The 24,068-nt window shown below is 45.8% G+C and overlaps 1 protein-coding gene across 2 annotated transcripts in view; it reads left to right on the plus strand.

Moving 5' to 3' along the window:
- The window catches only part of TMEM132C (transmembrane protein 132C), a 299,900-nt gene extending 281,702 nt beyond the window's left edge, over positions 1-18,198 (plus strand). The window contains exons 6-10 of one of the 2 annotated variants that reach the window (XM_030583380.1): positions 4,407-4,612; positions 5,202-5,475; positions 5,703-5,768; positions 6,611-6,802; positions 15,185-18,198. In XM_030583380.1, the coding sequence (XP_030439240.1) occupies positions 4,407-4,612; positions 5,202-5,475; positions 5,703-5,768; positions 6,611-6,802; positions 15,185-16,384 (1,938 nt within the window). In that variant the 3' untranslated portion in view covers positions 16,385-18,198. The remainder of the gene's footprint in view (positions 1-4,406; positions 4,613-5,201; positions 5,476-5,702; positions 5,769-6,610; positions 6,803-15,184) is intronic. The other variant, XM_030583381.1, reaches the window with a different exon arrangement.
- The last annotated feature ends 5,870 nt before the right edge of the window (positions 18,199-24,068 follow it).

A 24,068-nucleotide genomic window follows, 5' to 3' on the forward strand; every position in this document is an offset into this window, starting at 1 on the left:
CTGCCGCTGCTGCTCCTGCTCCTGGAGATACGCTACTATTTTTAGCCCACTGTCTCGATGAGAGCTAGTCCAAGTATGTCTACGTGAGCTGGGAATCACACTCCTAGCTCATCGTGTAGACATAGCCATGCATATCTTCATGGGGATGACACTGAATTAACCTAATATCTCTGCAGAACAATGACCGGAAGACCAGTTTAAACCCATCCCAAAAATAAGATGACTGGGATCTGCCTTCCAGCTAATCTGATATGATCTATGGTAGCCCGTTCCTAGGTGACTCGGTCACACCTAGCTGTCCCCTGGTTCCTCCAGTAAGGAACCCACTGTTGGTGTGAATAGCAGTTGTGAGGTTAGGTGCTCGTTAAACAGGGAGACTCTAGGTTGTGCTAAATCCTGGCAGGAATCAGTGCATTTGGGTTTAAATCTGGATTTGCTCACTGAAGCTGGGAAAACCTTTTTATTTCATTTTTTAAAAACCATTGTTAGGTGAGCGAAGGAATGAGGAAGCAATCTCACTTTGCTTACCCTTCCATACTAAGCTGACCCAGGATTTTGTGATGACCAAAGCTGCTAGGGTAACCAGACAGCAAGTGTGAAAAATCGATATGGGGGTGGGGGATAACAGGAGCCTATATAAGAAAAAGACCCGAAAATCAGGACTGTCCCTATAAAATCAGGACATCTGGTCACCCTAAAAGCTGCAGACTATGCACAATTTTAATGGGGCATTTTCAGAGAGCCGGTATCTTATTCTTATGCATATGCAGACGACGCGTGCCTTGTGAATTGGGTGCAGAGATACCACCCTCTTCTCCCTTTCATCTGCTCTGAGACACTAGCTCGGGAAACATCACTACCACCTCATGCTCCCCTGTGTGAGAACGCACTTCAAAAGCAATCTGGGCAGCCCCGAGACGGATGACTGCATGAAAGTGAAATAGTCAAAAATATTTTCACTGACAGTTGAGAGCTTGGGACTTGCCCCCATTCCCCATGCTAGCACTGTATTGGAAATATAGGAGCCAAAGATGGAGCATGTGTAAAGGATGGTAAGGATGCTTGGACTTGGTGAAAAGACCTTTTTTTTCCTCAATGCAAGTCAAAAAGGCCTGCCACTCTGGTTGACGCATACCCAGTAATAAATATTAACCTGCATCAAATTTTAATAGCAGCTTGGTAGCTACAGTAGCTGCTTCCTTGAGATGCGAGGCTAGATACATTTGTTTAGCCATTTGTTCCTAGCGGGCCTCTGCAGCTCTACAACAGCGTTGCAAGGAAAGCTGGAGGTTGGACATCAGCCCAGAAGCATTTACAAATTGAGGATTTGCTGCTATTGTTGTTGTTTTTTCCCTGATAGACTCATTTGTTCGGTTCCCGACAACGTTTGGCTTCTGCTCCTGTTAAATCATAGCTCTAGGTCCAGTACACCTGGGTCAGTCTGAAGGTGAACATTTCATCACAAACCTTTGATCCGCATACAGATGTCCCTCACTGTGAGTATATCACAGAGGAGCTATTGTCCCGAAGCAGAATAGACTTAGGCAAGCCGCCTGCTAGAAAGAGAGAGAGAGAAGGCGGGGGGAGGATGGGGGAGGCATCAGATATCACCATCCCCTGCTAACCCAGAGATATCAGAGTGGGAGTTATTGTGGCACCAAGCTAATCTCCCTCAGGTTCCTCAGGGCAGCACGGGGGCCAGTCACTGCTGAAGGCTCTCGCTCCCTGCAAGGGAATCTTCCATTCCAGGCTTACACCTCTGACCTTCCCCCCGTGCCCTGCCCCTGAGGGAGGGAGTCCTTGGGCCTGTGACAGTGGTGGCAGCAGAACTATGTTAAAGGAAGGCTCCGCTGTAAAGGCTCCCGACTGCACGGAAGCCAGGATTCCTCGCCATAAAGCTCTAACTTCCCACTTTGCTCCATGAAACAGACGTTTGGCGCAGTGGGACTGGAACCCAGGTGGCACGCAGCTCTCTAGCCGAGTCACGCCCGCTAGCTACACGGAGGGGTCATGCGCTCTAGGGGGGTGATTTCTAAAGCACACTAGTGAGTTGCACATTAATGGGCCCATGTAGACCCTGCTGGTGCACACTTAAGGTCCCCTCCTACACTTTGCTGTAGAACTGGTTCAAACAGCCCTGTGTTTAAATGCCGCAGCAGGGTCTACATGGACTAATAAATGCTCAATACATTAGTATTATACTCCTGTAAAGCACATTGCCTCCACACATAGACAAACCCTGAGGCTCGCAGCATCCCAGCAGCTACGTAAATATTGCCATCTCCATTCTGAAGATGGGGGAAACAGAGATAAAGTGACTTGCCTGAGACCGCACAGGGCATCAGAGATTAGAACCAAGACAAAAGCCGTGATTAGAAACAAGGACTTCTTTGCTCCCAGTTTTTTGTTCAGAGCAATAGACCATATGCAATGATCTATTTACTTGCAGTATATTATTCAGTAGCTACGTTTTCTGTGTGCTGTATAGAGCTCCAGGCAGAATGGGTGCTGGGCGAACAAAGATGACAAAGCTGGAACTGAAGCTGTGTAGAAGCCTGTCTGTAATTGTAGTTGTTTTCTTTAATAAACCCTCCTTTTTATGATGGATTGTGATTCCTGATGTCATAACTCTATACAGAGGGGATAAAGTGTCACTGTTAACAGCATCATGAAAATCAAGAGTCACCATCTGGAACAAAGATCTGTATAGCTTGCATGTGAATCATATATAAGTAGCACATATGTCATTGCAGCACAAGAGAGATATGAGATAATATATAGCTCATATACAAACTAATAGGAAAATGTAGTCCCTTTTGTAAATTATAGGCCACACTCATATGTAACATATATTAAAACAGGACACGCTGTCCATCTATGGAAAAAAGGGAACATTTCCCACCTTATGTCCATTAAACATGACATGAGGAAAAAAGGCTAAACAAACAGATGGGTCCTGTATTGTGCTAGATAGTATTGCATCCAGTGAGTAGGACTCACTTACAATCGTTCAAGATGGTTGTGGTGTATCATTTCATTAAACTGCGCTCAGATTGTGTCTCTGAGGTCTTCCCTTGAAATATTTCTCCCGACTGTTATACCAGTAAGTGAGCAGTGCCTAAACTGCCAGAGGATACAGATTGGACATGTGCTGTATAACTAGGAACGGTTTAGCACATCTAGGTCTTGTGTTTATCCATGGTCATAGAGGGCACCCATCCATTTGATTAGCCTGGGGACTTGAGCTATTCCATGTGATAAGCATCATTTGAATAAAGTAGTATGGGGAAAGACAAAATCAAAGGGAGCAGATGATGGTATAAATAGACGTTCAGGTGGGAGGGCCATTACCAGTGCTAATGACATTCATTACAGAAGATGAAATAGGTTTCTGAAGGGGAGGGAGAAAACATGTGAATTAAAGATATCTGTTGGGTTTACTTGTAATTTCTACAGACATGGCAGCTCATTTAGTAATGCAACAGCTCCCATTGCTAGCCACTTAATGTATGATTAATGTGCCGCAAGATTTCCCCAGACGTTTATGACACCTTTAGGAATAGATTTGACAATGACTTTATCACACCGAGCCACTTCATACTATCTGCATCCCTCTTAATGATTTATATATTCTGGAGGGATTCTGTTCCATCCCACTAGTACTCAGTACGGTAATAAATGAGAAAACTCAATGGTCTGTAAATTACAACATTGATTAAAGAAGTGATTACTGGTATAACTCTTACATGACTATGCTAATGCTTGCTTATATTTCAGGACAGTATTTACATATTAATGATAAATCTACTGCAGTGTTTAGAATTACTTTATGGCTTTAATCAAAATGTAAACATTTATAAACAGATAATGTTTATTGCAGAGGAAATGAATATGTTTTTGTTTCCATTCTCCATATGAAATTCATTCCAGAGCCGGCTTCATCCTCAGACCTATGTGTGACACTAAACAGTGTCACGCCAGAGTGAACGTGAAAACTCTGGTTGGGGTAGAGCTTTATATTTGCTGCCTGCATCCAGCTAGTCCAGTTTGGGGTTGTTTGGTTTCTTTTGGCCATGCTGTGATGGAGACTCTCGTTTTATAAATTTCATAGAGATGTGATCAGCTAGTAGCTCATTGAATAACAAATAGAAAACCCAGCCAGCAGCTTCAGAAATCGTATCCAGTCTTTAGGCATCTCCAGCACAATTATGCCTCCTGAGATGGTGGAGGATTTTTGTGTTCAGCTGGTTCCATTGTAAAACGCCATCATTAACATGCGTAAGGAGACGGGAGCCTTTTTTATTTGTTTTTGTTTTTCATGTGCCAGGTTTCCACTTTGAGCCTGCTTTGTCGCAGCGATTACCTTCTTTTCTCTCTCTTTTTCCCCCTACCTTCCTCTCCTTTAGGTTTCTGACAGATGTGACTATGTGTTTGTCAATGGCAAAGAAATGAAAGGCCAGGTGGATGCAGTAGTGAATTTCACATACCAGTATCTGAGCGCCGCTCTGCAAATCACAGTCTGGGTTCCACGCCTGCCTCTTCAGATTGATATTTCGGACACGGAGCTAAGCCAAATAAAAGGCTGGAGAGTCCCCATTGTCTCCAATAAGAGGTGGGTTTAGTCGCTTCATTTATATCAGGCATTTTCTTGCAATGAATGGAGCTGATTTTAAGCCCAGGAAGAACAGCTCACGGTACAGAGGTTGCATCTAGATCCCAGGTTCCCCCCCAGGGTAGTCACTGTTTTTCAGTGGGATATGTGCTCCTAAATCATTTACCTAGATGGTCCAGTGGTAGAGTTTGGACTTGAATCCAACTCATAGCTCAAGGGAGACTGGAAGGGAGGTTTGGTTCTGTCTGTCTCTGCATTCTGGTATTTCAGTGGAGATCTTCAAAGATAAGACTCCAATATCATACACTTATCATGATCGCCTGTGTAATGCCAAGAATCAGCAACGACACTTAAGGGCGTGTACCAGTGTGCTGTAGCATGCAATAATTACTGTTGGGCTCCGTATGCACTTTCAATTGCTCTGATCAAGTCTGCTCAGTTGATCGTTTTTCTGCTCTTAATTGATTTTATTCCAGGAAGTGTTTTCCTTGCTTAGCACTTTGCTCTTAGTTTTCGCTGCAGGGAAAGAGACTATGAAGGAGTTTTGTCCTCAAACCCTTTTTTTATGTTTCCTTTTTCTTTTTTCAAGACCCACAAGGGACAGTGATGATGAGGATGAAGATGAGCGGAAGGGAAGAGGCTGTGCGCTCCAGTACCAGCATGCCATGGTGCGAGTCCTTACTCAGTTTGTCGCTGAGGACTCTAGCCCTTGGAGTCAGCTGAACTATTTGCTGGGTTCTGACTGGCAGTTTGACATTACGGATCTGGTGATGGACTTTATGAAGTTGGAGGAGCCTCACATTGCCAGGCTACAAGAAGGAAGGATTTTGATTGGACAAGAAGTAGGAATGACAACAATCCAGGTACATAAACTGAACTGCTCTGGGTTCTACCATTTCTGCATTAACACTTGGAAGAGCCAGTAGAGTGTTCTGCTAAAACAGCACTGCTTTGGAATGTAATCATCTGTTGTAGCAAGGCTGTGGCCTCCCAGAATTTCACACACATGCATTCCATCTCCATTCAGTTCGAACAAATAAAGCAAAAGCCCCCGTCATTGTAGTAAGACAGATCAAAACCTGTATTTCAGCCATCCTTACTGGACAGCTCCTGCACCTGTGAAGATCTTGGTAAACATCCTGTTTTCCCACACGAGGTGAGGCTCCCCCTGCACTTCAACTAGTGGAACTGCTGCCTGGAGACAGAGGTCCTGATTTTCAGAGATACCGAGCACCCATAACTCTAATGGGTGTCAACTGGAGTGGAGAGCGTTCTGTGCCTGTGAAAGTTACTCTTAGGGCCAGATTCTTAGCTGGTGTAAACTGAAGACCATAATGCTGTGCTGATTTCCACTGGCTGAGGATTTGGCCCTCAGTGTCCTGGCTGGAGTCAGCGGAGTTCAGTGCACAAACTGCAAATGTAGCCACAGACTGTGGGTGGGAGAGACTGCGTGTGTTTGAGTAGCTGTCTTCTGCTCTCTAAATGTTCGGAGATGGACAGAGAGTAGCCATTTGCATCAAAGGGGACAATATCCCACTTGAGAATGGGCTGCATGGTCAATTAGAAACTTCAGGGACAGAGAAATGGATATGGAAATGGAAAAATGAAGGACAAATCCTGGAAGGTGCTGAGAGCCTCCAGCACCCTTTGAAGCCATTGAGAGTTGAGGGGGCTCAGCCCCTTGCAGGATCAGGACCAAAATTAGGAGGGAAAGATTGTATTATTTCCAGGCTTATAAGAAAGTAGTGGAAATAATGGGAGTAAAATAAGATAGCTTCCAAAGTGGTATTTGTTACAGCAGCTTTGAGCTGTAATCTCTCCATCGAATGGGTTCTCCTTGCTTCCTGCATGAAACCAGTGTGTCCTCTCCATGTCCTCCTTCACCCAGTTTCTGTGCCTGAAGCAAGGCTTTGGGAGCAGGAGCAGATGACGTGGTGAGAAGGGTCGCTAGTTGTTTTAACCCTTTCCTGATGCTGTTCCCTTTCTGTTTCTCCAAAGGTTTTTTCTCCTCTTTCGGATTCCATTCTGGCAGAGAAGACAGTGATGGTGCTAGATGACAAAGTGACCATAACAGACCTCGGGGTGCAGATGGTGGCTGGGCTGTCGCTCTTTCTTCAGCCAAGCCCGGCAAATAACCGAGCTATTGTGGCTACAACCATTGCTCAGGAGCTGCTTCATACCCCTAAACAGGTAGCGTGCACTCCGGTTCTCCTTGCTGCTGGCATGCTGGATGGGGTCGTGGGTCATCCCTGCAGAGTTGCCTCTCACGAGCAAGTTTTTAGGGGAAAACAGCATAGACTTTAAGTTATGGGTATAACATAGTTTTATAGCCATGCCTCTCCAGCAGAGGGCACCCTAGCGTTGGCTTCTTTCTTCTTCCCGCCTGCAAATTTGGGCTTAGCCCTTTGGAAAAGTTCCAAACCCAAACGTTCTGACTTGCACTTTGTCTGTCTTTTCAAAGGCTCCCTTTAAACACCGTGACCTTGGCAGCTCTCCGAGCCTTTATTACACTTCTTTCACAGGCCATCCATGCTCTCTGTTTGCCATGAGCAATGTCCTTGATCTCCATGTCAGAGAGTGGGAGAGCCCCGTGATTTAATATTTGGGAGAGCCATAAAACAGCAATGGGAGAAAGGCACGCTCGTTCATTTTCCTGTTGGAGCAGCAGCAGGCAGCCTGGCTTCCCTCTCTTCTTTTATTCTTCAGGCTGACTCAGATGGGTTAGTTGATCAGCTCATTAGGGGACACCGTGTTTCGATCCTGCTTAATTCAAAGCCGGCACATTTTCAGATCAGCCGAGGGAAGGGTCTCAAGCGGTGAATTTCAGGTCACATAATCTGTACGGATACGAGGAGCAGAAAACAGCACCAAATGGAGGCAAATAGTTGCCAAAGAATAGATTAAAAACAAAGAGGTCTGCAGCAATGGAAGTGACAAGGACCTGTTCAATCCTGATTTCACTCTGCGGAGTAGAACACACTTATTCAGGGCTGTATAATGCCATCTGCAGCCATTGCTCTCACAAAACCACTATTTCATTCCTCGTAAATAGGGAAGAGCTCAGTTCAGGTTTTATGGCCCATTTTCATGCTGATCACTGTATCATTTTCTGGAACACAAGAATAATGTAGATTGTTTTATAACTCAGTAGACATCCCAGCTCAAAGAAGGAAGTGCTGTCCATCTGTTTAATTTCCTTCATCCTGTAATCATCTGAGTCTTATGTAATTAACCCATTTGTGCCCTTCTTCGGGGCTTCCTTTTGGAAACCGCTCTTCTCGACAGATGCTGAGTTGGAAATTGAAGAAGCCAAAGCTAAAAACAAATCTAACTTAGTTAGAGGGCATAGGGCAGCGTAGAATTTTTCTCCTGCAGCTTGGCTGGGAGTGTCACATGCCAGCTTGAGAGTAAAACAGCCTGTGGGGCAGGAGGGGTTGCATATCTCAGTGCAGCGTGCAAAGATATTTACCAGCGTAAGTTTTATGGGAAGGCTCTGACCAATGCCTCCTAAATATTGTTCAGCTGAACAGTGTGTTGATGTTGCTGTACCTGCTGTATGTGCCTCCTCTTCCCCACTCTGTGGTGTAGCCTCACTGTGTTCTGCTGTGTGAGTGCACCCATCAAGAAGCAAGAGGCTGCCAAGCACCCTTCCCTTAAGGAGGACTGGCTGCTCCACCCCCCATCTCCCACAGTCCCTCCCTCCTCCCCTGCCTGGAAGCGTAGAAGCTGCTAATTCCCTTGCAGCCCTCATTGCTACTAGCAAGAAGGAGCAAGGAAAGAGAGGCCAGAGAGTTCTCAGACCAGGGCCCGGAAAGCCCCAGGTAACCTGGTTGCAAGTAACAACCCTGGGTTAGTGTCTGCCTCTCCTATCCCTCCCACTCCCTGCTGTCCTGCAGCTGCCTTTTCCAGGCAGTTCCTCATCTGCTGCTTCTGTTTTTGTCCTTGCAGCCCCTCCAAGCTGGAGCCCGTGTGCATGCCACCCACACCCTGCCTCTGCCTTTTCTTCCCATCCCCACACCCACCTCCCGAGCTTAGGGTGAGGAAGCAGAGTGTTTTATATGCTTCCAAGCCCCGTGCTTCCCTCAGTGCTCCCCCCGTTGGGCTGATTGCTGCCCTCAACCTGTGTAGCTCATGCACTCGAGTCCTCCTCTGCTGCCCAGCACAGCCCACTCTTTGCAGCGGCTCTGAGAGCATTCTGTACCCGCACAGCCATAGTCTGAGGGCAGCCACTGTGTCCTTGCTGCAGAGGGCTGAGCTGATTCCATTGAATTTTCTCCCTCTTAATGAGAATCATTGAATGGCCCTTCTCTTGCCAGAAGACTGGCCCTACAGGTACAGGTTTCTGAATTGCTAGCGCAGTTGGCCATTATTCCCTTCCCGCAATGGAAAGGGTTTGAAGTAGGACTGGCCAGAAAACAAGAATTCCATTTCATGAAAAATTTCAACCTTTTGACATTTGTTTTCGTTTCTTAGCAGGACAAAACTCAGACCTGTCAAAAATTTTCATGAAAGAAAGTGACAGACTCCAGAATGACCAATAGCACAGTGACTCGGGTGGTCACCTGGGATGTAGTAGCTCTGGGTTCAGGTCTCTATTCTGCCTGAGTCAGAGCAGGACTAGAACCTAACCCTAGCTCCAAGTGTCCTACCCTTAGGAACCCTAACCCTAGCACCAAGTGCCCTACCCATAGGAACCCTGAACCTAGGGCGGAGTGCCCTACCCATAGGAACCTAACCCTAGCTCCAAGAGCCCTACCCATGGAAACTCTAACCCTAGGGCAGGAAGCCCTATCCATAGGAACCCTAACTCTAGAGCGGGAAGCCCTATCCATAGGAACCCTAACCCTAGCTCCAAGTGTCCTACCCATAGGAACCCTAACCCTAGCTCCTAGTGCCCTACTCATAGGAATCCTAATCTTAGCTCCAAGAGCCCTACCCATAGGAACCCTAACCCTAGAACAGCAAGCCCTACCCATAGGAACCCTAACCCTAGGGTGGGACGCCCTACCTATAGGACCCCTAACCTTAGCTCCAAGTGCCCTACCTATAGGAACCCGAACCCTATCTCCAAGTGTCCTACCCTTAGGAACCCTAACCCTAGCTCCTAGTGCCCTACCCTTAGGAACCCTAACCCTAGGGTGGGAAGCCCTCCCAATAGGAACCCTAACCCTAACTCCAAGTGCCCTACCCTTAGGAACCCTAACCCTAGGGTGGGAAGCCCTCCCAATAGGAACTCTAACCCTAGCTCCAAGTGCCCTACCCTTAGGAACCCTAACCCTAGGGTAGGGTTCCCTACCCATAGGAACCCTAACCCTAGCGCCAAGTGCCCTACCCAGGCCATTTAGGGCTTTATAGGTCAAAACCACCATCATAAAATCTTCCTGACAATTCACAGACAACCATTGTCCCAGAGTGCCAGTGTCATCATATGCTATACACCTCTACGCTGCTATAACGCTGTCCTCAGGAGTCAAAAAATCTTACTGTGTTATAGGTGAAACCGCGTTATATCGAACTTGCTTTGATCTGCCAGAGTGCACAGACCCACTCCTCTCCCCTTCCCAGAGCACTGCTTTACCGCATTATATCCGAATTCGTGTTATATCAGGGTAAAGGTGTATATATATGACATGCCACTCACCCACCAACTCTAGCTTCTCAATCCAAGTTGCCTTTTGGTGTTTGAACATTCAGAGCTGGTCAGTTCAGCTTGGTGGGATATACACATTGAGAGCCAAATACCTGTATTTGTGATCAGACTGTGCAGGAGAGTTTTGAAGCTTTGCAAATTTGCCATTATGAAAGGTCGCAGGTATGGCTGAATGGAATCAAGGCCTTAGGCTCCATGACAGATTTGTGAACTGTAGAGGACAATTTTTCCCCCTACTGTTCCACCGGCTCTAACTATAACATAAAGAAAACAAGGGAATAAATTCATTTACAAAAGGGAAAATACTGGTTGGCTTTATAATTCAGGCAAATTTATCAGGTGGCATCTCCAGACTGATCAGCAGCTCTGAGGAAGCAGAGATGTGATTGCACACTGAGATAGGTAATGGTGATGAAGAGGTCAAGCTAATATACATAGGCAAAGCATGCTAGTCTGGCTAGGGTGGAAGAGGAGATTATAGAAGTACATGAAGAAAAACATGACCAAAAAGTGTCTTGATGAGTGCACCGGTGCTTCACGTTCGTAGGAAACAGCATGTTGTTTGGAAATCAACAGCCGCTGTGGGAAGCAAATTCTCCATCGCTTCTGAATCTGATTCGAAGTGATCTGATGTATGGTATGTGACTCACCTCCAATCTCTCTAGTCACCATATAAATAATCCCATCTTCCGAGAGTTGTTGACGATGACGTGAATTTGTGGTTTATTTGTTTATAAAGAGCACAACGGAATGAAAGGGTGATGAAAACTGGTAACACCACAAGCTATTTGTTTATGCTTATTAATTAATGAACACAGGGATTTGTCACCTTCAGCATCAGACAGGGCATCAGCTTTGCTGATGATAAGGTTTCAATCCATCTTCATCTGTTGATAGTAATTGGAGGCTCTTGTCAGAGATTTGGAGGGATTTATTGATGCGGTACATAGGATTTGCAGAAACAGCTCTTTGAAGGACATGGCACTAAATCATTTCTATTTTTTTAAGCCTTTCAGAATTTCTGATCATTTGGGAAATTTGCTTCGTTCCCTTGCATTCAGCTTGCCTTTAAGTGAAAGAGTCATGAAGAGGATTTTGTGCCAAATTGCTTATTTGGGCAGATGAAATGTGTTTTGGCAGGATTGGGGGAATTCTCTTCTTTTTTTTTCCCCTTTATAATTCAGTTTCTCCACTATCCATGTGTGACAGTTTTCTATTTAATTGGCTCTTTGTAGGGAGGATCCCTTAAAATTTAAAAATTCGGTGCAGATTGAAGAGAGTAACAGAGAGTCTTGGTTAATTGGAGTAAATCACATTTGTGGTCTTCAACCTCAAATGGCTCCTCATTTACTCTTCATGACTTCTGCTTCCTAAACACCAGGATTGTGCTTTTGTGGGGACAGATGAAGCCAGTAGCTCCTACCATGACGCTTCCCACTGTGAGACCCTGTTGTCAGTGGCTTACAACTTTACCAAACTTTAACAGCTTGAGCTGAAGTTTCCCATGCTCAGTGGCTGCCTCAGGCTGATATATATACAGCCAAAACAGCTCAGCCATTTCTGAGAAAGAGGCTAGTGAAATCCACATTGTTTTGCTCATCTTAAAAACTCTGGTGACCTTTTCTTTAAAACGCTCTGCCACCCCATGCTTTGGAGCAGGGACTTTTCTGTAAGAATTGTAGCCTTTGTGTCAGAAGTCTGTTGCCTCCCACATGAAAATCTGTTCCAGTGTGGCCAAGTTTGAAGATCACAGTTCACACATGCTCAGTGAAGACTCTGTAGATTTTAGCAGCCAACTTCCCTGAAGATTCCATTGCTGGGCATGCTGCAGGGCAGGGCTGAGCAGCACGTTCTCTGCAATCGCAGCTGTGGGCGCTGCTATGGGTTGTGCTGGGTCCAGGCACCTGAACTGAGAGCGGGGAGCCTATCGCTCCTGTGCTCTCAGTGCCCCCCCTGCCCCCCATCGCACTCCTGGGCTTAGACAGTGTTGAGGAAGAAGCTGCCTGATTTGAATGCAGAGGGGGCAAAAGCCAGACTGGCGGGGGCTGAGGAGAGAAGTAGTGTTCGGACCAGGAACTAGGGGGACTGGGACTAGACCTGGGGAGAGGGAAACTGACTGGAAATGGACAGGGGGGACTGGGACTGTCTAGGCAAGGGAACTGGAACTGGAAACTAGAGAGATCAGGGATGGGACTGTGACCCATAAGTGATGGGGAAACTGAGATAGGATGAGGAGTAGGGGAGGCTGGGACTGGCTGGCCAAGGAGAATGGGCGGCGGGTAGGAGATGAGGGAGGAGAGAGACAGATCTGACAAGGAGCCAGGTGCGGAGGGAGCACTGGTACTGGCTGGGTAAAGAGATTGGGGAAAGGAGCTGGTGGGAGGAAAATGGGGTTGGGGAATGTGGAGGGGACCAGATGCTAGAGTCAGGGAGAGAGAGAGATCAAGTGAGGCGCTGGGAAAGGGAAGAACAGAGAGTGGCTGGGCAAGGAGCCTGGAACTGATGAAGTGAAGGAGACTGTCTGTAGTACCCCTGCCTCACCTGTTGCAGAAGTTGGAAGATGTGTAGCGAATGGGGCAGGGGATTGCAGGATGAGAATGGATGATCTCATGATCAAGACAGTTGAATGCTGCCTGGCAGAACTGGATTTTATCCCAGCCTCCGCTACAGAAGGCCGGAATTTTAAAGGTGTTTAGGCACCTAACTCCCACTGATTCCCATTAATGAAGTAACTGAAGTTGCGTATCTTAGATCAATCCCCGCCCGCACCTCGCTCCAGCGTAGACCAGGCCCCAGTCTAATGTCTTAACCACAAAACACCCCTCCCACTTTTTTGTTATTCTGTCTCTATTGTCCTCTGTGGTTCCAAAAAAGGAGCCATTAAGAGATGATCTCAGTGTCATTTGGGTTCCTGCTGCAGTTTTCACTAGTACGTTTCTCCCTAAAGATGGTAATTTTGCCTTTCCTATGACTCAGTGCAAAAAAAGAGGGGAAAAGACCACTCGTTGTTCCAGATGCAGTGGAGAAGCAGAATATCAAGTGTGCCAGATCACCCAAAGACGAATGGAGATGGGTCCCCCACACACACACGTGATTCCATGGGAAGAATGTTCTTTCTTTCCGAGAGCTGGGTTTGCTACTGCTAGAAATTTCCAAAGAGTAAAGCTTACCCACAATGACAAAAGCCTACCATGACCACGCTGCAGACGTGGGTTTGATTACAGCATATGTTGACCTACCAAAGCTAGCCTTGATCTAGTTAGCGCGAGTACCAATAGCAGTGACACCATGACAGCACAGGCTAGCCATTCAAGTATGTACCCAGGGTCCCAGGCGGGCTGGTACAGCCCATGCTGAGCTGCAGACTCGCTGTTATTGGTACTCATGGCTACATTAAAATTAGCCTGGGTATGTCTACACATGCTGCAATCCCTCTCCCCACCCCCCAGTGGCGGTGCAGATGTACCTAAAAATGATGCTCTGCAGTTTTGCACTAATTTGTTCAACCATCTCAGGCTTGTTTCATGAAAGATCTGTTTTAATGTCCGTTCCTCCCTCGCACTTTTCAGCATTGCTACAGCTTCAGAGTTACCCTGGCTCTATTTCATCACTGTGTGCAAAGCTTGTCTGAATTACCAAGTACTTTGCCCTCTTTCCTGCTGTGCCACAATATATTTTTCCCTTGTTTGGTCCCCAAAGAGCTTTCTGATAGCACTTGGAAAATTAAATATTCAGTGCATTCCAACCTTCTGCACAGCTAAATGCCCCTTGCTGTTTTCATTGAAAAGCTTTAAATTTAACTGGAAGAGTAGCAATTCCCTTTGTTTATAACCATAGTGTAACAAATTGTAACCAATTGAAAACAATATTGGGTTGTAAATTTGTATTATGATTGGACATTAAAAGGGTGGCGATGCTTTTCCCCATGGTGATTTTCAGCCCAATTGTTTTGATGTACCTGCGGGTAAAGTTATTAAGGACATTTGCCGTGTAAGTCTTGGGAAGAATAGAATTTCACTTTCATGTGTAGCTGCATTTCAGCAGTCTGCCTGCACATATGCTAACTAAACAAACTAGACATAGAGCAAATGAAAAAATAAAGAAATCTCCTGCAAAGAAAGCTACTGAGACGTGGAGAAGTAAATATCTTTATCATCTGAATGAGACTCAAATAGACACAACTTCGCCTCTTGACCGCTAGCTTTCTGTTTGCTTCTAATGGTGACTTCTAATGGTACTACCTGCAGGGAGCAAACACAGTCCAATTAAATCCAAGCCATTTGTATATCGTTATCATGAAGATCACAGCAGAATCCTCACATCCTGCCTTGGCTGACATGGAAATATAATGGGGTTTACAGTTATTTTCAAGGGTAAAGTGTGTTTAGCTAAAAACAAACAGTTCTCATGCAAAGTAACAACTGTTTTGCAAGTCTTTTGTTTCCTTTCAGGTGACCCATTTTCAAAACATTGTGGCATCTCTCCTCTTCCCTGCCACAATATGTATGCCCTGTTTAATTTGACTGCTCCATGTGACATATTTGCATGGAGAACAACAGGAAAATAAGTGTTCTGTCAAGTGCTTCCAGTACTTTTTCTTTTTTGTTTCTTCCAGTTTTCATGCGACAGGAATGTGGGGTTTTTTTAAATGGGTGTGTTGTTATTACGATCTCCCCATATCAATTATTTCACATTTCCATTTGCAAAACCTTTCCACGAAAGATACTGCTGGGATCGTTAATGAAAAATGTGACCAATTTTCTGCCCCATCGGTCAAGACTCAGCTTGTTTTCAGCATAGTATGGAGCCAGTGCCTCCTGCTTTGTTCAGCTGCATTTCAGAACTGAGAAGATTGATGAGTTGCAATCAGTTGAGCTGTTTTATTTAAGGCCCTGTCTTTAACCATTTCTCTCTTCTTTTAGGAAGCCATAGTAAGCATCTGGATCCAGTTCAGTGACAGTTCAGTTACTCCATTAGACATTTATGACCCCAAGGACTTCTCCCTTTCTACCATGTCGCTGGACAAATCCGTTGTCTCAACCCATCAGAGCACTGCCTGGAAATGGCCGGTCGTGGCAGCAGAAGGTGAAGGGCAGGGCACATTGATCAAAGTAGACATGATGATCTCTGAAGCCTGCCAGAAGTCCAAGAGGAAAAGTGTCTTGGCCACGGGCAACAGCAGCATCAAAGTGAAGTTTGGCCAAAATGATGCCAACTCCAACACTGGCGAAGATTATGATGCCGATGAGATTGAAAACCACGCGAGTGACCGGCGGCAAAAGGTGTCGGATCAAGAGCGGTATGGCCAGGATGGGCGATACTATGGGAGCTCTTCAGCCGAGCGAGAGGAAAGTACCATCAGAAAAGTCAGCACCACTGCAAAGTCAATGCTCAAAAACAAAGTCATGAAAAACAATAGGCTGGATGGAGGCAAACTCTCGGATGATGGCCAGCTGCAGAACATTCCCATAGATTTCACCAACTTCCCTGCTCAAGTAGACCTCCCAAAAAGCAGTGGGGGCATGGAGGAGAACGACCTAGTGCAGACGCCCAGAGGCCTTAGTGATTTGGAAATTGGGATGTACGCTCTGCTGGGGGTCTTCTGCCTGGCAATTCTTGTCTTCCTAATAAACTGTGCAACGTTTGCACTGAAATACCGGCACAAGCAGGTTCCAGTGGAAGGGCAAGCCACCATGACCCACTCCCACGACTGGGTCTGGCTCGGAAATGAGGCAGAGCTTCTGGAGAAGACAGTGGACGTGTCACCTCAGCAGGATGAGCACACCACTATTATAGACCGAGGGATGAGCCATGAGGAAAGCAACAACCTCCTCAACGGTGACACTCAAAAGAACATCCAGAGCCAGATCCATAGGTCTGCTGACTCCGGGGGGAAGCAAGGGAAAGAGCAGAAAACAGAACCTTTGCATTCCCCCACATCCAAACGAAAGCGGGTAAAATTCACAACCTTCACCACCATCCCACCCGATGATGGTTGTCCCACTGTCAACTCTATCCTAAGTAGCAATGATGACGATATTAAATGGGTGTGCCAGGATATGGACCTCGGGGACTCCAAAGAGATAAAAAACTACATGGAGAAGTTCAATGACAAAGTGTAGCTCCTGTCTGGTTTTCTGGGTTTAACCACACCTTGATGCCTTCAGTTCTACAGTATATAGTGGGACAGAAAAGGGGAGAAGGAGGGGATCAGTAGGGGAAAAAATCAACAACAACAAGAAGGCAGTTTCTGTCATCAGAGAAAGAAATTTGTCAAACTGTCCATGGCTTTGAGTTTGTTTGTTTTATTTTTTCTCCAACAGCTGCTCATGGATTTGGGCAGTTAATGGAATGCAAATCCCAGAAGGGAGTAAGGAAACAATTAACCAATACGATGAACTGGGCACAGTGAGATTGTGAAAATTTATCTGATGGGTCAAAATAATAACAACAATATTACAGACAGTGTACCAAAAAATGTTGTTGTTGTTGTTGTTTTAAAGTGAGAGTTAGTTAATAGAAAAGACAGAGAAACAGTCACTTTGTAATACTTGTAATAATATGAAAGTATGATCCAGGAAGAGACCGTTTAGAGTGTTACCCAAGCAGTTGCTTTCTGTTCCCTCATCTGAAGTGAAAACATGTCCCTGGCATTAAATATGGAACAGAAAGAGATTATCTGATATATTTTTATTTTTCCGTCTATTTTCCACCCCTTGTTGCTTTCTTTAAAATGAGTCTTAAAAAAAAATCCAGTAGATTCTTTATGGACCAAGAGATAATTGTTTTTCTTAATTAGCTAATAATAATCTTCCTTGTCATTTGAAGAACTCAGAGGATGAGCAAAAACTAATAATTCCAACATGGCGGCTCTTCTGAAAGCCTGAGTCTCGACTGTTTTGTGCTAGCTAGAAACTTGTTCTGTTTGGAGGAAGATTTAATTTTGCTTTTGGGTGTGTGGGTTGGTTCATTGGTTGGTTAAGTTTCCACAACCAAAGTTCCCAGGTTTCACCAAGGGAAGAAGGTGCTGTTCCATGTTTGCATTTAAAAATAATAAACAATAAGAATGAACAGAGGGTGCATAGATACCGAATATAAGACCAAAACCATCAAAGCCCACAGATGTGCACAGCCTAATTTTTAATTTTTTGCCAAGTCAGTGAATTCATAATTTGTCCTGTATTTTGCTCTGTTCATCTTTTCAGAGCCATCAGTTCTCATGGGGGGATTGGGAGGGAGCATGGGGAGTGGTACTCACAAATAGAGAAGCAGGTTGTCCCAAGCCCACTTTATTTCCTCATGTTAGGGGAGCTGAGCTTTTGGATAGATAATATTAGTTTGAAGAAAGAGAAATTCAAATGACCAAGGATCAAGAGATATGTGGGTCTACTTTATTTTCATTTGTTTCCGTTGGACCAGCACAAACTGGAAAATCTGTTACATTGCAAATCAGCAGTTTTTAATAACAATATGAATTCAGCAATGCATCAGAAACAAGTAGGAGATAAAGATAACAGATAAATGGGTGCTGTTCCATGGACTTTAATGTCAATTTACACAAAATGAGGATATGGCTCAGAATCTAAATGATGGGGGGAAACCACACTCAGAAAACCTATTTATAATTCAAAAGAAGTCCTCATGTCAAATCTTTTTTGGAAGCAGTGTTACGTTTTGACTGCTAGCAGGGAGCACCTGCATTGTTTGTCAGCTCTGTCTTTACCCGTGGATTCCACTACATCTTTTTTTTTTAAATTACTAAACTCAGTAGGTTTCTCCTTCTATTTTTGTTCTTTACTTGGACGACATGGACCCTGCCACTTGATAACATAGAAGGAGGTTTTAACAAGATATGCCTAGTATGCATTGTAGACTGAAAGAATGTAATATTTATTTATACATGATATATAAATTGTAATTAAAATGCTTTACATGGCTTGACAAGTTAATTTCTTGTTGGGGGGGCTGTTTCTGTCATCTTCTCTTTTTTTTATTACAAAAAACAAAAATTAAAAAAAGCAAACAAAAAACCACTCCACCCTCCCCTGGCCTAATTGCTGAGAAAATGTATAAACTTTTTGAAGCGATAATAGAAGAATGTAGAGGTTTTACTTCTGCCTCTGATCCATTTGTTGTAACCCATTCCCCTCTCCCCATTCACTCTGTGGTGATGATGATGGATGGCAGGAAAGGACAGCAGGCTGACAGATTTTGAGGCAGTGTCATTATTAATCATGCTCATCTTCATCATCAGCATGACCAGCTCCAGAAAATTTGCTTCTGCCATGTGCAACTTTTTTGCAGCCAGTCATAAGTGGTTGTGCTGCTTCTGTGGTTGATACGCGAGCTTGGATGTAGGTATTTGCATTGATTAATAACTGGCATTTACAAAGCGTGTTTTATCGCAAAGGAACCCAAAGCATGTTACAATCTAAGCAAAGTGATACATCAACCATACATGTGCATTCACTGCATCCTACCCACAAAATGCAGCCACCACAGAACCAGACAGCACAACAGGTAAAGACAGGAAGAACAATACCCAATTGGAAATCCTGGCAGAATGTACATAGCCAGAATGTTATTACCAAAAATTAATTTGGCCTTGGACATTTGCAAAAAGTGCTAAAGGATTGTTAATGATCTGAACTAGGCAGGAACACTGATTTACATCTCATATGAAAGATGGCACCTCCAGCAACACAATGCACCCTGTTATCTCCTAGGGAATTGGTTCAGTACTGGCTTGAGAAAAGAGGGCCACCTACTCAGTCACTGGCACCACTCCCTGCAGCACTTAAGTTGCTTCTGAGTCAGTCTGACCCAATTTAGCATCTAAGTTTTGACAGGAGCCGAGTAGGAGGTGGTATCTCCATAAAATAAAGAGAACACCTAGTTCTTCTGCAGCACTTTTCATCAGTTGATAATCACATATGAAACTTCTGGCTACCAAGAGCAAGCAGCTGGAGGAAATACAGCTTAAGAGTATATGCTCACAGGAGCAGGAACAGAATTTATTTTAGGGCCAAATCCAGCCATTTTAAACAGGCAACAGCTTGGCTTAACAAAATGATTCCAGTCAGAGTAAAGAAATTTATTCCATTTCCTCAAAATGTTCAAGTTTTCATCAAAAAACAAACATTTTTCAAAGGAAATTTTAAAAAACAGTTTTTCATGAAAAACAATATTTCTAAACCAGACCTAACACATACAGTGTAAATCTTTATTGAGATATGTGTTCGTGCACTGCTGTGCAGCTCAAGTTAGCTTTGACTTCAGAGACACTTTTTTTTTTTTATTCCTGAGAAACACATGGATCTTTTCTAAGCAATAGGAGTCTCATAGTTTGTTTTGTGTAATGGATTGACCTAATAAGGAGATGCATATTTCTCTGTGTGCCACAGATTTGGAATTTGGCTGGTTGGTTTGAACTAACAACTGCCTGGGAAGATTTACTTTCCTTTAGTAATGACAGTATTTCTGGCATCTACCAGACTAGTATGCAAGTTACTGCCCTCTTGGAAAGAAGCTTTCAGTGTGTGTACCACACTTTCCTTTATCAGTCTTTGATTCACCATGATACCTGAATCAAAACTGTGTCTCTTTACAGCACCTCTAAGGGTCTGTCTGCAGTGCAGTTAGCGGTGTGATTGAAGTGCCCATAGAAATATCCAAACTAAGCTTTAATGTAACTAGATTGCAGCAGTTCTCAGTGGGTTGTGACCCTTTTTAATGGGATCTCCAGGGCTGGCATTAGACTTGCTGGGGCCCGGGAATGAAGCCAAAACCTGAGCCCCACCATCCAGGGCTGAAGCCAAAGCCCGCGTGGGGCCGTGTAGTAATTTTTGCTAGACTTCAGCGTGAGCGAGGCACCTGAGTAAGTACCCAGGGTCCCAAATGGGCTTGTAGAGACCTTACTGAAGACTATGATGCTGTGGCTTCACTACTGTTGGTGCCCACAACGGTTTAGATCAAAGCTCGGGTATGTCGACACAGGCTGCAGTCACCTCTCTGCTTGCAACATAGACAGGTGGATAGGCTGAGCGTTTCAAAGGGAGTTAGGCTCCCGAATTCCATTGCCAGTCAATGAGAATTAGACACCTGACTCCAAACAGCCCCTCTGAAAACCCCAGCGTGTTGCACTAACGTGTACATTTGCCATTCAGAGTGAAATGGCACCTTACACAGATCACAATGGACACTGGCTGCACAACTCATCACACGGCTAGTTTACCCCTCACTAGCTTTTCAGGGCCATAGTGATCTCCCCGCTGTGCCCAATCAGTACTGAATACACAGCAATCCCTGAGCACATGACATCACACAACCACGAGAAGCACTGGGACAAGGCAATTGTGGGAATGACACGTGTGCTTTAAACTAAAGCGTGGAGTTTTGAAACAAAAAGTCACTGGGTCCCTCTAATCCGGCTGCAGCAGAGGCACTGCTGAGGGGAGCTGAAATAAACAACGTTTCCAGCTTTTATTTTTTCCCCCTCTTCTTAATCCTCATCTTTATGTGCCACTTGACTGAGTGACAAAGTAGCAACATGGGGAAGAGATACAACACAGCCTCCCCCCCGAAGCAAACGGGGGTGGGAAAATAATATCCTAACAGCAGCAGAATGTTTTATGACCACCACGTGCAATTGTCTTAGCTGCTCTTAGCTCATGGGCTCTCAACCCGAGGGTCACGGCCTTTCCGCAGATTAGATGTGCAGCGCTCATAAAAGCATAGGAGGAAGGGGCTTGAAAGCACCTCTGTTTAATAGGGAGTCACAGCATGGAAACGGTTAAGAACCACTGTTTTAGCTTCTGGAGCAGAATGAGGACCAGTAAATGAAATGCATAAAATTCACCTCAGGCACCCGTTTTTTTAGTGTCACCAACAGCGCATTTGGGGGCCTGATCCTCAGCGTCCGCAGGTGTAGCTCCCTTGAAATTACTCAACGGCCTTATGTTGATCGGCATCAGCTGAGGAGCTGGACCTTTGTTGATAAATCTATATGGAGTTGTGTGAGTAAAAGGTAGACAGCCCCTGTGAATGCTGGGAGCTGCCGCCATCTTGGCCTGTGGTTTATTGGCACAGTGGCGCTGCCCAGTTCTGCTGTTACAAAGGTTCCCGGGAAGAAGCACCTCTGCGCCTGAGTCCTGGTAATGTAAGAGTTAAAATGTGAGGCGGGTGTGAGTCAAATTCATGCGACTGGTGTAATGCAGGTATGGAGCAAGCCCCTGTCCTGCTGCTGTTGGAAACAGTCACAATAGGGCTGTCTCTTTCCAAATCCCCCAGCCAATAGAGACACTGCTACTAACAATGAGGGGACCCTGGGCCACATTCCTGTCTTGCTGTGACCTTCTCGCTCCTGTGTGGAGCCTGAGTTCAACCCCTGGGGATGAGGCTTCATCCCCAGGGCCAGACACTGCACTTCGCAGCAACCGACACCAGTTTAGCACTTGAAGTCAAGTCCAGATAGTGTGAATGCATGTGATTCCGGGGCCCAATCCTGTTCCCACTGTATTCAATGGGATCTTTGCCATGGACTTCAGTGGGGAGGGGAGACTCAACAAGGACCCCATCCAAAGCTCGGCGAAGTCTATCCATTGACTTCAACTGGCTTTGGACTAGGCCATACGCCTTCAAGCAATCCTGCAAAGCCCTTTCTCACAGAGGAGCCTGAAGGGAGGTGCTGAGTGCCCTGAGCTCCCATTAAAGTCACTGATAGTTAAGGATACCCAGCCCTTTTCAGGATTAGACTTCTGAGTAGTCCCCACTCACCTGTACGGTCCCAGTAGATTCAAGGAGCTGTTCACATGAGTAGGGGGTGTAGGATGTGACCATTAGCTTATCACAGAATAAAGAGGCTGTGATGTCTCTGGGGAGCTTTGTCCCTTTCCTAAGGAACGCAGCTCTTTGCCAGTCAAGGCTACCCATAGATGTTCAAGGCCAGAAGGGATCACTAGTCTGATGAGCTAGTCTGACCTCCTGCATCACAGAATTCGACCCGGCACTTCCTGCATTGTGCCCAGTAACTTGTGGCTGAATCAATGTGTCTCTGTGGTATCTGTCATGAGGAGAAGCTTTATTTAAAGACCAGGGGTGGGAATAAAACAATGAAAGAGCAGCCCTGCCATCACGTCCCATTTTTCTCTCGCTGTGGAACATCAGGCTTTAGAGACGGATGCAGATGCTGAAATTTTTCAATTTATCTTCTGCTGACCAAAAACTCCATCAAAAGCCATTTCTGTCAGAGCAGCGTAAATGCTCGTCTCAGCAGGCAGGAAACTGCTAGGCTGTGAAATACCATTTATCTGAGAAATTCACATTGGGTCAAATGTCCCGATTTACATTTCTGAAGCTTTGCCACTCTGCCATTCCGAAGGTGCTTGGATTGGGCGGGGACTGCTGCTCTGAATGCTGCTCTTGGCGCCGCGCCTGGCTCACCAGACAAGGAAATCTATAAGTACAAGGGGCGTATGGCTGCAAAGATAGCATATGCTGTGAGTTACGTTTTCTTTCAGAGAGCCAGGATGGAAATTCATTAGTAATCATTTGCACTTACAGGAAAGAGAGCCTTTCATCGGAGGAGTTCAGTGATTTACAAGCATAGTTCTTTCAGTGGCAGAATCACAGAACTATAGGACTGGAAGGGACCTCGAGAGGTCATCTAGTCCAGTCCCCTGCGCTCATGGCAGGACTAAATATTATCTACACTAGGGGTAGGCAACCTTCAGCACACGGCCTGTCAGGGTCATCCGCTGGTGGGCTGCGAGACGTTTTCTTCATGTTGACTGTCCACAGGCACAGCCACCCACAGCTCCCAGTGGCCGCGGTTCGCCGTTCCTGGCCAATGGGAACTGTGGGAAGCAGCAGCCAGCATGTCCCTGCGGCCCGCCACTTCCCGCAGCTCCCACTGGCCAGGAACAGCAAACTTCAGCCACTGGGAGCTGCGGGGGGGGCCGTGCCTGTGGACGATTAATGTAAACAAAATGTCTCGCAGCCCGCCAGCAGATGACCCTGATGGGCCATGTGCCAAAGGTTGCCGATCCCTGATCTAAACCATCCCTGACAGGTGTTTGTCTAACCAGTAGTGAGTAAGATAGGCAGAGTTTGGCCTATTATTCTCACATCCACGATGGAAGGTAGGCATTCTTACAGGCTGTAACAGAGTGAGCTAGCCCTTTAACATGGTTGAGGGTGACTCAGTTGCACTTGTGCCAGGTTTGGCCTGCCTCCCCAGGTGGAGGACAAGAGTCAAGTCAGCTGACAAGGAGCCAGGCACTTCAGGGCTGGGCCTGCTGGGCTTGGAAAGAAGGTGTGCTGCTGAGTGGATGCTGCTTTGGAAGGAAGGCTGTGGCTGGAAGGGGCACTCTAGTCGGGAGAAGAGAAAACAGCAGGAAAAGGGGTGGGGGCAGCAGGAGGGCCTGTTGAAAGCCGTAATAGTATCTGGAGAGGAAAGGCCCATGCAGAGCTTGGCTCCAGGGAGAGGAATCCTAGGTGCTCTTCAAAGAATGAGACGCCAACCAGGTCTGCTGGTCCTGTAGGAAGAGACTAGGGGAAAGAGTGAGGCCTTTTTTGCTATTGGGGAAGATGGTCTAACTCTTTACGGGTCCCACGGCTGTGGACCCATAGGAACGAGTGACTGCAGGTTCCCCCTACACTGCCACCAGGCGAGGTAAAGCAGTGACCTTGGTGTTAAGGGGAGAAAGGAGGGATAGTTGTGTGCCTGGTGTGGCTCCAGTATGGAAGACTGGTGTTGTCTGTTGAACTGTGCTCCCCCTGAAGAGGTGGACACTTGGGTCTTAGCTG

The sequence above is a fragment of the Gopherus evgoodei genome, chromosome 13 (assembly GCF_007399415.2).
Source record: "Gopherus evgoodei ecotype Sinaloan lineage chromosome 13, rGopEvg1_v1.p, whole genome shotgun sequence".
Taxonomy (NCBI): domain Eukaryota; kingdom Metazoa; phylum Chordata; order Testudines; family Testudinidae; genus Gopherus; species Gopherus evgoodei.